This window comes from Ciona robusta, chromosome 12 (assembly GCF_009617815.1).
Source record: "Ciona robusta chromosome 12, ASM961781v2".
Classification (NCBI taxonomy): domain Eukaryota; kingdom Metazoa; phylum Chordata; class Ascidiacea; order Phlebobranchia; family Cionidae; genus Ciona; species Ciona robusta.
This window is the reverse complement of record NC_143246.1, coordinates 3,968,548-3,985,039: the sequence shown is the minus strand read 5'-3', so window position 1 is coordinate 3,985,039 and position 16,492 is coordinate 3,968,548. Positions and strand designations below refer to the sequence as shown.

The window sequence follows — 16,492 nt, the reverse complement described above, 5'->3', positions numbered from 1 at the left end:
CAGATCTGTGTTTACACAAAGCAAAGCAATTTCTATTGTCGATACCGAGAAATGTTAGAATCAAACAGTGCCAAATGCAAATCGTATAGTGCGAGTCCTAAAGATGCGAATCTAATGACAACTTGATTGTAGTTTGGTTGCACTAGTCATAGGCGTACGGTATTCTATACGTGTGAAGTTCTATATAGCGATGCAGAGTATCTGGGATTCGTGCCAAAGTCGGCTTGATAATTTGTCAATGTGAAAAAGTGCGAAATTTGTCAGTTTCGTTGCGTTATGGCCTCGACAGGTACTTTCCCTATGTTAACTTTTCCTTAACAGCATGACTCGACAACTTTATCGTCATGGGATTTATGGTACGAGTGCAAAGGTTGTTAAATTGACAACAACCGTATTATGTTTAGATAAGATTTTAAAGCGATAAAGTTTGATTACATTGCTACTGGCACACAAATATAATGTTTGCATAATGCACTAACGCAGTATTTGCCAATTTAATATTCAAGGTTTCGGTTCATACGGTAAAAGAGACTAATACGTACAGGCATAAAAAACATACAGAAAAGCTGTTTTGAATTTATGCTTATAAATTATAAACAGATTAAACAAAAATTTCTTATAGGCGAAGTGTCTTATATTTAATAGTAAATGTGAAAATACAAATCAAGTGTAAGAATGGCAAAAAAGAAGGTATTTTATTGTTTAATATCATTTATAAAATAATGTACTTCGTACATGTATACTTCGTACATGTATAGTTGAATTGGTCTATAAACGTTACATATTTATAGAAATTGGGTGCGAGTAAAAAATCCTACCCTTACGTTATTTTCTAACCCCCAACTACTAACCCATATAACCCCTAACTACTGAGTACTGACAAACTGACCCATAACCACTAACCCCTATCTACTAACCCATATAACCCTTAACTACTAACCCCCAACTACTAACCCATTTAACCACAAACCCCTAACTAGCCCGTATACCCCTCACCTTTAACTACTAACCCATATAACCACTAACCCCTAACTACCAACCTTTTAACACTTTCCGCCAGTCTAATCTGTAACAAACCAGAAGATTCTTCACTCGTGCCAGAAATTTTCAACAAAAGTTTAGGTTATTTGACAGCAAATTAGTCACCAAAACTTTTTCTTACATATATAATTGTGCACATGATATCTTTACCCACACTTTTATTCCTATTATTAGACTAACTTGATAATAGTTAAACATGAATGGCTCGTTTGTCTGCTAGGTGTAACGACCAGCTTATTTTCTTCCAACTAAATGTAAATATGTTTTTTAACAACTGTTATTTTGTCTCTATATCCTGTCATTTTGTTTAAAATATTTCTACAGTTTCGCTACCGTAATCGAAGAGACAACTTAGGCTAATATCATTATTATAAATTACAGAGTAGCAGTTATGAGCCAGATCATTTCATTTCCTCAACTTCATTATTCTGTAAGATGTTTTTTGGCTTCCTGGGTTTAGCAATGCTTGCTACTGCTGCTATACTTGTGGGATATTACTTTGGATTTCTTGATGCTGTGAAAAAAGGTGGTCTTACACTCTAAATGTTTTTCTAACACTTTTCTATATATGGGTATGGGGAAATGCTATGGCATGCCATGCTCACCCCAATTTTAATCTCCCCAAGATTTTAAGCGACTGTTCACTGTTATTGGCATTATGCTTGAAGTACTTTGTGTAAAATTGAAAAATTGAACTTTTTTGCTTGTAACCCCTTTTAATCTCCTAAAATTTTCTTTGACCCTTGAAGTTCATTACGTGACCCCCAATTTAGGAAGCCATGCATTAGACCAGTAGAAAACGGCATGCCATGCCATGACTCCTGGGATTTAGGACAGAGTTGGACCTATTCTAAATTCACCTAGTATTTCTTTATTGCCGAGTGTGTGTTTCTTAAGTAAAGAAACTTAGCAATAATTGTCAACTCATGCATGCCAGGGGTCACCAATGGATTTTTCAACTGAGTGTGGCCATGGGCCATTGTGGCTGTCCTATTATGTATTCAAATAAATTAGAAATTGTCTACGCAAAGCTTGTAATAAGAACCCGAATATTAATACCTTACATTAGCATTAAAACTTATACTGTGGATACACATGTAGATTTTTCTTATCACATGAGGGTAACTATGGTTTTATGGATAAATGCTTGATTTAACTACATATAATTGGAATAATTGCAATTATTTAACTGGATATGTCTAAATTTACAGTGGATATAAATGACCCAGATGTGGCTCCTGAACCAATTCCAGGGGAATATTTAATTGGTGTCGGACGTTATGATGTAACAGGACCAGTTGCACAAGTTAACATGGTGGGTATGAATGGGAAGTTGTAACATTTGAATGGATGTAACTTGTTTTATCCTTGCGTGACCGAGAAAGTCAGTTATTGTAACACAGGTGTTCTGTTTCATACACCCCGTGCCAGATTACGAGTTACCAAGTATGTTACTTTGTAGATTGTAGGGGATTATTTTTGTGGGGCTTCTTTTATGTACAGCTGATAACTTGGACAACCATTTAGTGACCACTGGGTTGGAGTAATTGTGGTTAAGTGTCTTGCCCAAGGACACATACGTGCTCATTTTGCTGTGCCAAAACACAAGTGGGGATATTGCAGTAATGCAGTTTAGGTGTATTGTGATGACAGTTTTAAAGTGATTTGGAATATAAAACCAATTTTTATAATTTATTCAACCATATTCGTGTGGCCTTGAGCAAGACACTTAACGGCAATTGCTCTAACCCACTGGTCACTAATGGGTTGTCTAAATTATCAGCCATACATAAAAAATCCCCCCAAAAGTCATCCACAATGTAACATACATGGTAACTCCTAAGCTGGCATGAGGTGTATAAAACAGAAAACCAGTGTTATAACGACTCGTTTACCGGTTACGTGAGGATAAAGCAAGTTAGATTCATTCATTCAGTGCAATTATGATGATTAGTAGTTACCATCAAGCTTGAGTTGCTCTGGTAGCACATGCACCACTAAGCATTTAAAATATTGCTAAGATATTACTGTACAGATTTTCTGTTTTGTGAAAAACTATGCGTTTATTTACAGATGGGGTATGCTAACCCTTCACAAACAGCTAGTGGGCTTCATCAGCGTTTATATTCTCGGACATTCATTGTTTGCAACAATGGAAATACATCGTGTGTGGTGTTTGCCACCGTAGACAGTGGCATGGCTTCTCAAGTTGTCAAACTGGAAGTCATTAAGCGACTGAAAGCAAAATATGGACCCACGTAAGAGTTTAGTGACCAAGAGACAAAATAAATTTCATTCATTCATAATGTACTTTGTGTACAACCCATTTACCCATAAGCAATTACATGTTGTTCTCTTTAAAAATATTTTGTATATCGGCGCATTTTTACTGATATCTATTATTGGTAAATCGTATTGTTAATATCGGTAAACTGATAGATCAGTCAACCTCTAGTTTAAAGTCTGGGTGTTTTGCCGCAAGCTGATTTAAATCTTAAGATTACTCATATGGAATACAATATAGTAGGGTGGGGGAAGGTGGGTCACCTTTAGCACATAATATCCAAATACCCTGTCCCTTATCGTGTTTTAAACAATTAACTAGGGTTTATGATAGTCGTGAGCATAAGGTTTAATAATTCTTTCAATGGTTACTACCATATGGGATTAAAAAATAGAATGAAAAGGTGTCCCATCTTTCCTTACCCTACTATATAACAGAATTGTAACTTTAAATTAAACGCAGGCGATACACTGAGCGCAACGTGGTTATATCTGGCACCCATTCCCATTCTGGCCCAGCTGGTTTTTTCCAGACCATGCTGGTTGAGGTGACTTCACTGGGGGCCATCAAGCAATCTACGGATTCATTTATCGATGGGATTGTTAAAAGCATAGAGCAAGGTGAAACTATTTAAAGATTTTTAACTGATTTTCAATTTGTACAATTATCTATTATAATTAAATGAATATAGAAGTGTATATAGTAGGGTGGGGAAATGTGAGACACCTTTTCAATCTATGTTCTATTCCAATTTGGTAGTAACCCAAGAACATTCAAAGAAATATAAGTTTGTATCTTCACGACTCCCATAGACCGTTGTTAGTTGTTTAAAACACAAGCACTAGTTTTGTGCTTAAGGTGTCCCGTCTTACCCCACCCCACTATATTACATTTTATGTTTTAATTAACCGTCTCATTGTATAACTACTAAGTTGTATGTTGGGGCTAGTAGCCCTTTTATTTGATAATTTTCCTTTAGTGATGCTTCAAGTGATCAGGATATTTGAATATTGAGTGCTAAAGGTGTTCTGTCATCTCCCACCCTACTATATATAGAGGGCTTTAGCTCCTATTACAGCTTTTCATCCTAGCTTCGAATTAAATATATATATTGAACAATCAATGACCGAAATGTTATAGAGTTTGTTTAAACATAATATCATACAGTTTATAATTTTAAACCCATTACCTAACTATTATCTTTTTTTACCTGAACACGTCAGCTCAATTTGTACTTTTTTCGCAGCTCACGCTAACTTGAGACTTGGGAACATGCATATCGGTACTGATGAAGTTGTGGAAGGGAATATTAATCGGAGTCCGAGTGCTTACCTTAAGAATCCATTGAAAGAAAGAGAAAGGTTGAGATTTAATAGCAACATGATAAACTATATTTTGTTCGACACCATAGCACAGTTGGTTGGTGCGCCTGCCTCTAACCCAGAGGTAATGGGTTCAAAGCTCGTCGCTGCTACCATGTTGGCGTGTATGGGCAAGACACTTGCTTCAACCCAGTGTATGGGCAAGACAATTTCTTCAACCCAGTGTATGGGCAAGACACTTGCTTCAACCCAGTGTATGGGCACAGGGGCGCAACCAGGGGGGCTGTTTTGCTGTCATGACAGCCCCCTTTTCCGCAGACACGCACGCAGCCAGAAAGTGCTAAGACGCACACACACGCGCGTTGCATTTAATATTACATTCGTTCGCTTAAAATTGGAATAACTTTTCGTTCAATTGTTACGTCACTTGTCCTATTGTAACGTAACTATTAATTATGACGTTTCATAATATAACAATCTGGAGGAATGTGCTAACTGCACAACCAACCACGAGATCGAAACATCGTGTATGAGCGTCACATTTTTACGCTCTGCGCCGGCGTAGGAAATAAAGGAAGACGCATGTGGTAGCATACATTCAACACTTAACAAACGAAGCAATCGTTGTGAATTTATTCTCGTGAAAAGTGACGTAATAAAACTCTGGTTCTCGTGCGGTGCCAACGAACACGTTTTTTGGCCTTTGTCCAAGCTCTGCCGGGGCGATACTTTATAATAATATATTACAATTTGTGTTGGTTCCAATTTACTGATAGCGTCGCTCCTCGCACTTATATTTGCACCAATTAAAATGCATAATAATCGCGGTTTATCAGCATTTAAATCAGTGGTTACCAAACTTTATCTACTCGCGTACCACTTTTTGGTTCAAGCAGCGTTCTCAAACCACCTACATACTAAACTACTAAAGGCTCGTGAACAACTCATTTTAAATAGTGAAATTAAAAACCGCACGCACACCTATTTTTTCCGCGGGCATGAACTTGGCACTGCCTTTCTCAAAGTTGAAAATAAAAGTAATTTGCCTATTAAACAGGGCAACAGGCGCGGTAATAAACAACCTAAATATGTTCCAGAAGTAGCACTGCTGTATATTTACGATGTTTTCCTCAGCCAAGCAGCATAATTATTACGAAACAGTAGGGATTCACACGTGGATTCATCGCGTCATAATAGCGATTGTTTGACCTGGGAATTGATTACGTCATAATAGCAGTTCACACGTTGATTATTTGCGTCATATTAGCGATTGTCCCCTTGATTATTTAGCCTGCAGGTGCTTGAAAACAGGTTGAATGTTTGCCTTTTCATGCGCATAAGTAAAGATAGGCTTGCAAAAATATTCTGTACACGCGTAAAGCAACGCCTAGGTTTAAAAAATTAGGAACACCGGTGTAGGGAATATAGCATGGAATGTCACGCTCTACGTAATTTATGTGGATTAAAATAATGCTCACGACAATCACTAAAAGATCATTTGCGATCGTTTGGTGTGAACTTAATAAGGTGCTCGCGTACCACCTGGGAGGCCTTCGCATACCATAGTTTGTCAAGCACTGATTTAAACTAATCATCAGAAACAGAAATCATACAAAAACTACAGATCGTATGGGAGCAAATAAAACACGATTGTTTACCAACAATCTCGTTTGTGATTGAACAATCGTAATGGTTTATCAAAGGTATTCTGACGTAAATAATCGTTACATTAACATGCGTAAATCTGCAACAATGTTTCCTCTGTTTATATTAATTTAGATACGTCTTTTTAATAATGTAGTGTTAGTTTTAATTTACCGCGTAAAATAGGATATATATTCGTGTGCACAACCAATAAAGGGAGTGTTTTATCGCGTCAGAGATAAACGTGGACTAGACATAAATATGACAGCCCCCTTTTGAACGCGCTGGTTGCGCCACTGTATGGGCAAGACAATTGCTTCAACCCAGTGTATGGGCAAGACATTTGCTTCAACCCAGTGGCCACTAATGGGTTTTCCAAATTATCAGCCACACAGAAAAAAATAAACAAAAATTATCATCTACGAAGTAACATACTTGGTAACTCGTAAGGGGACATGAGGTGTATGAAAAAGAACACCCATGTTTAAGATTTCCGGCCATGCGAGGATAAAGTAAGTTACATTCATTCATTCATATAGGATCATGGGGACATATAATATGATATAACCCGAGCCATGGTTTAGTGGTTAAGTGCTTGCATCTTATCCAAAGGAAACTGAGTTCAATGCTTAATGCTGATACAAACGTAGACAAATATTATGTCCTCGGGCAAGATTTATTTGACATTGCTCCAACCCAGTGGTCAATAATAGGTTGTACTCTTTGTAGCACTTTGGGTGTTGGCATACAACTGCATATTCGCATACCACATACTGGGCCAACCCTTGCCTAAGTTAAATCTCTGGTCCCATGGTGTGCCACGCTGTAGAACCTCACCCCTGTAGAACAGAATAGAAGTTTATTTTTCTGCAGAAGAATTACCTAGAAGCAAAGGCTTTGAAAATATCTCGGTTGTGCTTTGTACATTTTATTGTAATGCCTTTCGGTATCTAATACTGTTAGTGGTACACAGTGTGTAAACAAATGCATATTATTATTTCATACACCTTTTAAATTCTTTCATAATTTAGATACCGCTACAACACAGAACACAACATGACCATGCTTAAGTTTCAAGCTACTAATGGTAGGATTCTACTTTGTAACTTTCTAAAGTAATGTTTCTTGTTAATACTCAATGGAGACAAAATTAAACATAGTTTATTTGTAATTGTTTAAAATTTTCAACTCAATGCCAATTTTTTCTTGTCTTTATTTGAAAGTTGCTAAACTGCACAAATAAAACAGTCCCCCCCCTATTTTTAAATTAAAAATTACCACTAGTTTAAAAAAAAGTGTTTCTGTGAATGCCGTTTCACAGGTCATAATCTACTGTTGTTCAGCAGTCCATTGAATTTACCTTACTTCACATAATTGCCTTCGAAGGTCAACCTACCATAGCATTTTCTGCATGCTGTTTTAAAGAATGCAATATCATACTTAAGATTAAAAAATAGCCATTTTTTAAATAAAATAAATCCGCATTAAGCAGTTGGTATTACGGCAAATTTTCTGGCCCATTAGCACATAATACTGTTACAATTTCTTATATGTATTAAAATATATAAGAAGAACTCATGTGACCTTAGGTGACCCCATTGGTATGTTCACATGGTACCCCGTACACTGCACCAGCATGAACTTTAGCAATGAGTTGATCAGCTCTGATAACAAGGGAAGAGCTTCTGCTCTCTTTGAGAAAATGATGAGAAAATCTGGAGAGAATAAAGCTGGAAATGTGAGTTAAATGAATGAATGAAATTTATTTCTTCTCTTCATTCACGATAACGTAGAACGGGAGAATTTACAAAAGCGAAAATACAGGTAGTATCGGTAAAACAACAGTTGTTAAAACACGCTTATTGATAAAAAGGAAAGAAATAATGTTTTGGATAAAAGGCGTGACCGTTACACCTTAAATACACTACAATGTAAATAAAGTAAACCACATTTAATTAAACAAGGACTAAGGACACAAAATATAAATAGAACACCATAGAGCAGGGTTTCCCAAACTTTTTGGCTCTAAACCCCTTTTAGTTTCCCAAAACTTTCGGCGACTGGTCAATAGTATTGTGTAGAATTGAAAATACTCTCGGCCCTCGACAACCCCTGAAGTTCATTTTGCAACCCTCCAGTGTGGGAAGCTTGCCTCTAGACCAGCAGCTTTAATACTTTTATAGTTTATAACCCCATTCTGAGAAACTAAGCACTTAAGGATAATTTTTTGATCAATTTAATTAGCTACACTTGTTTTAATATATCTATGTATGTTACTTGTCCCCAAATTTACATTTAGAAGAAAGGCCGTAAATACTAATCTGCTTGTAGCCGCCAATTAACGCTCTGTGGTTGAGAAATCCTGGTTTTGATTTCATCTACAATCTGTACGTCATATAACTTGTCCATGCCCCTATTCAAAAAAAAATAAAAAAAATGCTTCTATCTACTTATAATGTATATAACTCAGTATATTAAAACAGGAATCTTTTGTTGGAGCATTCGCGTCTGCAAACTTAGGAGATGTTTCCCCTCGAACCAAAGGACCAATCTGTGTTGACACAGGTAAACCGTTTACCTTTTAATATTTCAAAAAATTATTTAAACAAAATATTAAATAAAATGTAACTTACCTTATCCTCGCGTTGCCAGAAAACGACAGTCGTTAAACACGGGTTTTTGTTTCATACACCTCGTGCCAGCTTACGAGTTACAAAGTGTGTTTTTTCTATCTATTCTATTCTATGTGGGTGAGGTCCCGCGGCGTGGCATGCCATGGGCCCTAGGATTTAGGCCATAATTGACCCATTACCCTAACACCCGGGGTGCTACTGCATCGACCTTCCCAGTTTAAGAAGCCTGGCGCTTCCCCGAAGGTAGGCGACAAGGGCTTTAATGGTGATGGATGGGAGATCTTCCCTTGACAGCTCGGTCAAGTTTAGATGCTCCCGTCTTGCGCTCGCATATGCTGGACATATGCCAACATAATGAAAGGATGTCTCATCTTCCTCGCCCTACAAAGTGTGTTACTTTGTAGGGGATTTTTTTATTTTTTATGCATGGCTGATAATTTGGACAACCCATTAGTGACCACTGGGTTGGAGCAATTGCGGTTAAGTGTCTTGCCCAAGAACACATATGCCAACAATGGTAGCATTGAAGAGCTTTTACAAGCTTAACAACTCTGATAATGTTTTTAAACTAAACTATTATGTCACTTTATCACTTCTTAAACTCCACTTATTGCAGGCAAATCTTGTAACTTTGAAAAATCGACTTGTAACATTCCACCCCGGGTGAAAAATTGTGTTGCTTTTGGACCCGGCGTCGATATGTTTGATTCAACTGACATTATCGCTAAACGCCAACTTGAAACTGCAAAGATTCTCTTTCATAACAAGTTAGTCACTTCTCTAATTTAGCTTGTAAACTAATAATTTATGTTTTAAACAAAACAATTAGGTTTTAAACTAAATATTTTGCCGAAAGATTTTTTTTGCGATTTTGCTTAACATTTTAATTTTTTCGGTCTGTTTCAAATTTTTGCTAGTATTAATACGGTTACCATTTATTTTAAATTAATAATTTAGGTTGTAAATCACAAATAAAAATAGACTGAAAAATATATATCTAAATTTATTAAAACTGTATATAAAAATTCTTCTGCAAAATAATAAGTTTCCAACCTAAATTATTAGTTTAAAAAATGGTGTTCCTATAAAAGTACTCTATGACATCACAGAACAAAGGAACAGTTACAAGGACCTGTGAGTTGGGTGCATCAGTACGTAGATATGACCAAACAACCTGTACAACTTGATGATGGTACAAATGTTACTACATGCAAACCAGGGATGGGATATAGGTGGCTATAGTTTATATACATGGTGTATATTTATGACAGCACTATACTCTGTCTATATGAGAATTTCTGGTCTGGCACCATAGCACAGTTGGTTAGCGCGCCTGCCTCTAACCCAGATGTATTGGGTTCAAGGCTCTTTGCTGCTACCGTATATTATGGTCGTATGTCTCCTTCGGCTAGACACTTAACGGCAATTGCTCCAACCTAGTGGTCACTAATGGGTTGTCCAAGTTATCAACCACACATAAAAAAATCCCCTCAAAAATAATTACCCACAAAGTAACATATACTTGGAAACATGTAAGCTGGCACGAGGTGTATGAAACTAAACACCCGTGTTCAACGACTGTCATTTTCTGCCACACGAGGATAAAGTAAGAAAACACAGAATGTTTAATTTCTTGACATTTCCTTCAGTTTTGCTGCGGGTACAACAGACGGAGCTGGTGCTTTCAACTTTGTGCAGAGCATGACCGAAGGCACGTTGCTGTGGGATACTGTGCGTGATGACATCATTGTAAAAGTTGTTTGTTCTGAATCACCACCACAAGAATATTATGATTGCCATCACCCAAAACCTGTACTGCTACCTACAGGGTGTAAGTTGTTTGGCTGTTGGAGTGTAACTTACTTTATCCTCGCATGGTTGGAAAACAACAGTCGTTATAGCATGGGTGTTAAGTTTCATACACCTCATGCCAGCTTAAGAGTTACCATGTACGGCGCCGTGGCAAAGTGGTTAGCGCGCCTGCCTCTAACCCAGAGGTAATTGGTTCAAGGCTCGTCGCTCCTACCATTATGGGCGTATGTGTCCTTGGGCAAGACACTTAACGGCAATTGCTCCAACCCAGTGGTCACTAATGGGTTGTCCAAATTATCAGCCATAACACAAAAAAAATGCGCGAGGATAAAGTAAGTTACCTGGGTCACGCGAGGATAAAGTAAGTTACATACATACATTACATACATGTATGGTACTTTGTGGGTGATTTTTTTGAATTTAAAAAAAAAAAAAATTATATGGCAGATATTTGGACAACCCATTAGTGACCACTAGGTTTACACCATTCTATAAAATATACATTATAGCATAGGCGCCAAACCTTGGGTGGCAGGGCAGGCAGGCCTTCCCTAAAATTTTCTGCACTTCATTAATCGCTAACTTGATAATCAATAAGGTGAAATCTGTTTCACAGGATTGTGTGTCTAACTATACCTGCCTCCCCTGTATTTTTAAAGTTAGGCGGCTATGAATAGTAGTTTATGCATCTCATTACGCATTAATTTACAAGTAAAAATTTTACAAGTTTTTTTTTTAGTAAAAAGTGTGTACATTTTAGGCTGTTGTATATGACACTTAAAAGCCAGTCTTTTAAGGCTGTAGTTTTTATTAGTATGTGTCAATTTATTCTCATGATTAACACATTTTCACATTTACAGCTAAGTAATGCCTAATAGGTTGCATGAGACCACTATGTATTGTGTGCTCATGCCGCTAATAATACTTTAAGATATCCTATCCTTGATGATCTGGTGCTACGAAAACAAAACAGACGAAAATCAAAAGAATCAATTGATTCTATTTGAATAAAAGACTGACGATGCCATTTAGGCGAAATATATCTCTTTTATTATACAATTGGTTGGACTTGATTTTTGTCTGTTACATTTTCGTAGCACCAGATCCTTTCTGTATTTCTATACACAAGAATCGTCCAACTCAATGAGCACCAGATCAAATCCGTGTCAGATTCGCAAAATTTATTAAATTTATCTCATCTTGTTAGGGTTATAAAACCACCTTTAACCCCCCCCCCCCACACAGATATGGACCGTCCTTATGCGTGGCACCCAACTATAGTTGACGTACAAATGTTACGACTTGGTCAACTTATCATCATAGCTGTGCCTGGTGAGTTCACCACTATGGCTGGCAGGAGAATCAAGGAATCTGTGCAGAAAGAAGCTCAAGCACATGGTGTGGCGAATGCAAAGGTAAATGACTCGTCGCTGCCACTGCTGATAATTTAGACAACCCATTAGTGACCACTGGGTTAAAGCAATCGCCGTTAAAGTGTTTTTCCCAAACATACGCCAACAATGGTAGCATCAATGAGCCTTGAACCCATTACCTCTTGGTTAAAGGCATGCGAGCTAACCAACAGTGCTACAGTGCCAGATCTTGATGTAATTTTTGCTTTTAAGGTGGTTCTAGCTGGTTTATCCAACGTATATACTCACTACATTACCACCCCTGAGGAATATACAGCACAAAGATATGAGGGTGCGTCAACTATATATGGACCTCATACTTTCCAAGCTTATCAACAGAAATATACAAGTTTAGTTGGTGACCTGGTAACTGGAAACCACGGTAGGTACTTAGTGGAAATATATATTGTAGGTGTTTTAGTGGGAAGTGAATGTAACTTCATTACCCCATGTTATCCAGCTATGACACTTGCACAGTTTGAAAACTTTTGGGCTTTTTTTCAGTTAAAAACTTTTTGGTCCTTTAAAAACTAGACTTGTATTTTCTTTACAATTTTGTACTAGGTGTTGGTAAAGTATGCAGGCAAGATATTACAAAATTCATTGTGTATCTTGTAGTATATGTAACTTAGTTTATCCTTGCGTGGCTGGTAAATGACAGTCATTATAACACGGGTGTTCTGTTTCATACACCTTATGCCAGTTTACAAGTTACAAAGTATGTTACTTTGTGGGTGATTTTTTATGTTTTTATGTATGATCGACTTGGTTGGAGCAATTACCGTGAAATGTCTTGCCCAATGACACATACACCCACAATAGTAGCAGTGACGAGCCTTGAACCAATAATCTAGGGTTGGAGTTTGATTAATTAACCTCATATTTCCTAATCACGTTTTAGTCAATTAACAACGCTTTTTTAGAGTTGCTTGGTTATGGTTGTATAATTCTGTAAATATTCTTTGTTTACTACCAAATGGGACGAGAAAATGAAAAAACATGTGTCATATTACCCTATTCTACTATAAAAAAACCTTTATAACACCAGTTAATGCTTTGTATTTCTCTTATGACAGAATCAGTAGACCCTGGTCCTTCACCATCTGACACAATCAACGAACAAATTGAGTTACTTCCGCCCCCCAAGCCCGACAGTGTACCTAATGGTAAATCTATTGGTGATGTCATAAATGATGTCAACGGGACGTTTAGTGCCGGAGATGAAGTGTCTGTCTCTTTCTATGGAGCAAATCCACGTCATAATATGAAGGTAAGCTGTAATAGGTCATTTTTTTATAATTGGGGTGATGTAATGCAGTGGTAAGCGCCTACCTCTAGGTCAGATATACTAAGTTCAAGGCTGGCCGCTGCTACCATTGTAGACATATGTATCCTTGTTCCAAAGCAAGACACTTAACGGCAATTGCTTCAACCAAGTCACCCATACATAAAAATATAAAAATCAAAAACCACCCACAAAGTTACATTCGTGTTAACTTGTAAGCTCTGGTATATGAAACAGAACACCAGTGTTATAACGACTGGCGTTTAGCTCAATTTCTCCAAGCCAGTGGTTTCTTATTGATTCCCATTGTCAGGCAAAACACTAAAAAATAAATAATTCCTCCAGAGTTACTTATGTGGTAACTTGTAAGCGGGAAATAAATGTAACTGGCTTTATCCTTGTGTGGCTGGTAAATGACAGTCGTTAAACACGGGTGTTCTGTTTCATACACCTCATGCCAGCTTACGAGTTAACACGAATGTACTTTTATGGATGATTTTTTATGTATGATTGACTTGGTTGGAGCAATTAACATGAAATGTCTTGCCCAACGACACATACACCCACAATAGTAGCAGCGACGAGCCTTGAACCAATGATCTAGGGGTTAATAATCTAGGGTTAGAGGTATAAAGTGTTTGATACATAATAACTGTCATTGCCACACAAGAAAAAATATGTCACATTTAAATACGTTTATGATGTCACAGTTGGGCTCGTCGTATCTCGCGGTTCAACAACAGCTCTCTAATGGCTCCCAGTGGCAGGACGTTTTCGTTGACACAGATTGGGAAACCAGGTTCATCTGGAGCGAGGCTACAACAAAGGCCTCTGATGACGTCACAATCACTAAAGATAAAAATGTGATCACGGCTTTGTTTGATGTCATTTCTGCCACGGCTGGAGTTCACTTTGATTACGAGGAGGCGTTGATGTTGCATGAAAGAGGAGAACTCCCTCTCCCCGAGTCATTGCGTGATGTCATCAGTGATGTAAGGGTTCGTCGCAGGTAGGATGACTCAGCAATTTTCCAACTTAATTTTACTCAGAAATTTTAATAACCAGTGATGACCAACTTAATTTTTACCAGTAAAAACCAACTTAATTTTTCCAGTGATGACCAACTTAATTTTTACCAGTGGTTACCAACTTAATTTTTCCAGTGATGACCAACTTAATTTTTACCAGAGATGACCAACTTAATTTTGATAACCAGTGATGACCAACTTAATTTTTACCAGTAATGACCAACTTAATTTTTGACCAGTGATTACTAACTTAATTTTTACCAGCGATGACCAACTTAATTTTTACCAGTAATGACCAACTTAATTTTTGACCAGTGATTACTAAGTTATTTTAAACATTGATGACCAACTTAATTTTTACCAGTAAAAACCAACTTAATTTTTCCAGTGATGACCAACTTAATTTTTACCAGTGGTTACCAACTTAATTTTTCCAGTGATGACCAACTTAATTTTTACCAGTGGTTACCAACTTAATTTTTCCAGTGATGACCAACTTAATTTTTACCAGTGGTTACCAACTTAATTTTTCCAGTGATGACCAACTTAATTTTTACCAGTGGTTACCAACTTAATTTTTCCAGTGATGACCAACTTAATTTTTACCAGTGATGACCAACTTAATTTTGATAACCAGTGATGACCAACTTAATTTTTACCAGTAAAAACCAACTTAATTTTTCCAGTGATGACTAACTAATTTTGACCAGTGACGACCAATTAATTTTGATAACCAGTGACGACCAATTAATTTACCAGCGATGACCAACTTAATTTTTGACCAGTGATGACCAACTTAATTTTTACCAGTGATGACCAACTTAATTTTTACCAGTAATGACCAACTTAATTTTTGACCAGTGATTTCTAAGTTATTTTAAACAGTGATGACCAACTTAATTTTCCAGTAATGACTAACTAATTTTGACCAGTGACGACCAATTAATTTCTACCAGCGATGACCAACTTAATTTTTAACCAGTGATTACTAAGTTATTTTTGACCACTGATGACTAATTAACTTTTACCAGTGATGACCAACCTAATTTTTCCAGTAAAGACCAAATTAAAAAAACAACATAATTTTGACGAGTGATGACCAACTCAATTTTTTCAGTGATGACCAACTTTTTTTTTAGGCTTGTAAACAACCTACAGCTCTCTGGCGTCCTCAGGTGGGAGAAATATCAACCAATCAGCAGCTTCGGATCAGCCGAAAGTCATGTGACCATTGTTTGGAATGTTCCGGTTGATCAGCCTAGCGGAACTTACAGAATCTCGTATTATGGCGACACACTCACACTCTCTGGTCAGGTGGTGCCATTCCAAGGTTACTCGAGTTCATTCAGGGTTCAGTGAACTTTGGTTGCCTTTTTCTCTTTTTCTTAATTTTTGTTAATCTCTCATTATTATGCTGTGTACCAAATTCAAATATGTTGTTTCATTAATTAAGTGCCTGGGTACACCTATCTTTACTTAATAGTTCTGTGGGGAAGATGGGACATCTTTAGTACATAATTTCAAAATACCTGGTCGTTAAAAAGGTGTCCCATCTTCTCTCACCCTACTGTATATTTAACATTTGTTTTTAATTTTCTGTTTGTGTGCAATAAAAGTTAATATACTTTAAACGTTTTTGCCCCGGTAAGAATTGAAAGTCCTTTTTCAACTGTAGTTAGACTATTAGGTCATGTTATCACATAAATCCCATATTTCCTGATTGTGTTTTGGACAATTAACAACCGTCTTTTAGAGTTGCGGTCATACGGGTATATAATTCTGCAAATATGCTTTGTTTACTACAAGATGAGACGAGACAATGGAATTAGAACATATCCCATTTTACCCCCATTATGAATTGTTTAATGACGTCATCTTTTTAAGTGACGTCATGAATCAAAGAGGTTGTGTTTTTAAAACGCAAAAATCAACAGTCGAATATTTTTTCACGCCCACACTGATAAATTCCCACACGGAAATACGTATCCTATCCTCTGCATGCTTCAGCAGTTTTGATTCAAATTCTAGCTT

The 16,492-nt window shown here is 37.0% G+C and overlaps 1 protein-coding gene across 1 annotated transcript; it reads left to right on the top strand.

The window, feature by feature from the left end:
- Positions 1–97: 97 nt before the first annotated feature.
- LOC149726943 (neutral ceramidase-like) lies at positions 98–16,092 on the top strand. Its single transcript, XM_089889420.1, has 18 exons — positions 98–289; positions 623–690; positions 1,423–1,567; positions 2,253–2,356; positions 3,115–3,299; positions 3,788–3,945; positions 4,572–4,686; positions 7,323–7,378; positions 7,881–8,029; positions 8,775–8,856; positions 9,541–9,691; positions 10,034–10,156; positions 10,574–10,755; positions 11,982–12,151; positions 12,362–12,530; positions 13,225–13,418; positions 14,144–14,442; positions 15,601–16,092. Exons 2-18 carry the CDS (start codon positions 676–678, stop codon positions 15,818–15,820), a joined length of 2,517 nt encoding a protein of 838 aa, XP_089745546.1. The 5' UTR covers positions 98–289; positions 623–675; the 3' UTR covers positions 15,821–16,092.
- Positions 16,093–16,492: the final 400 nt, after the last annotated feature.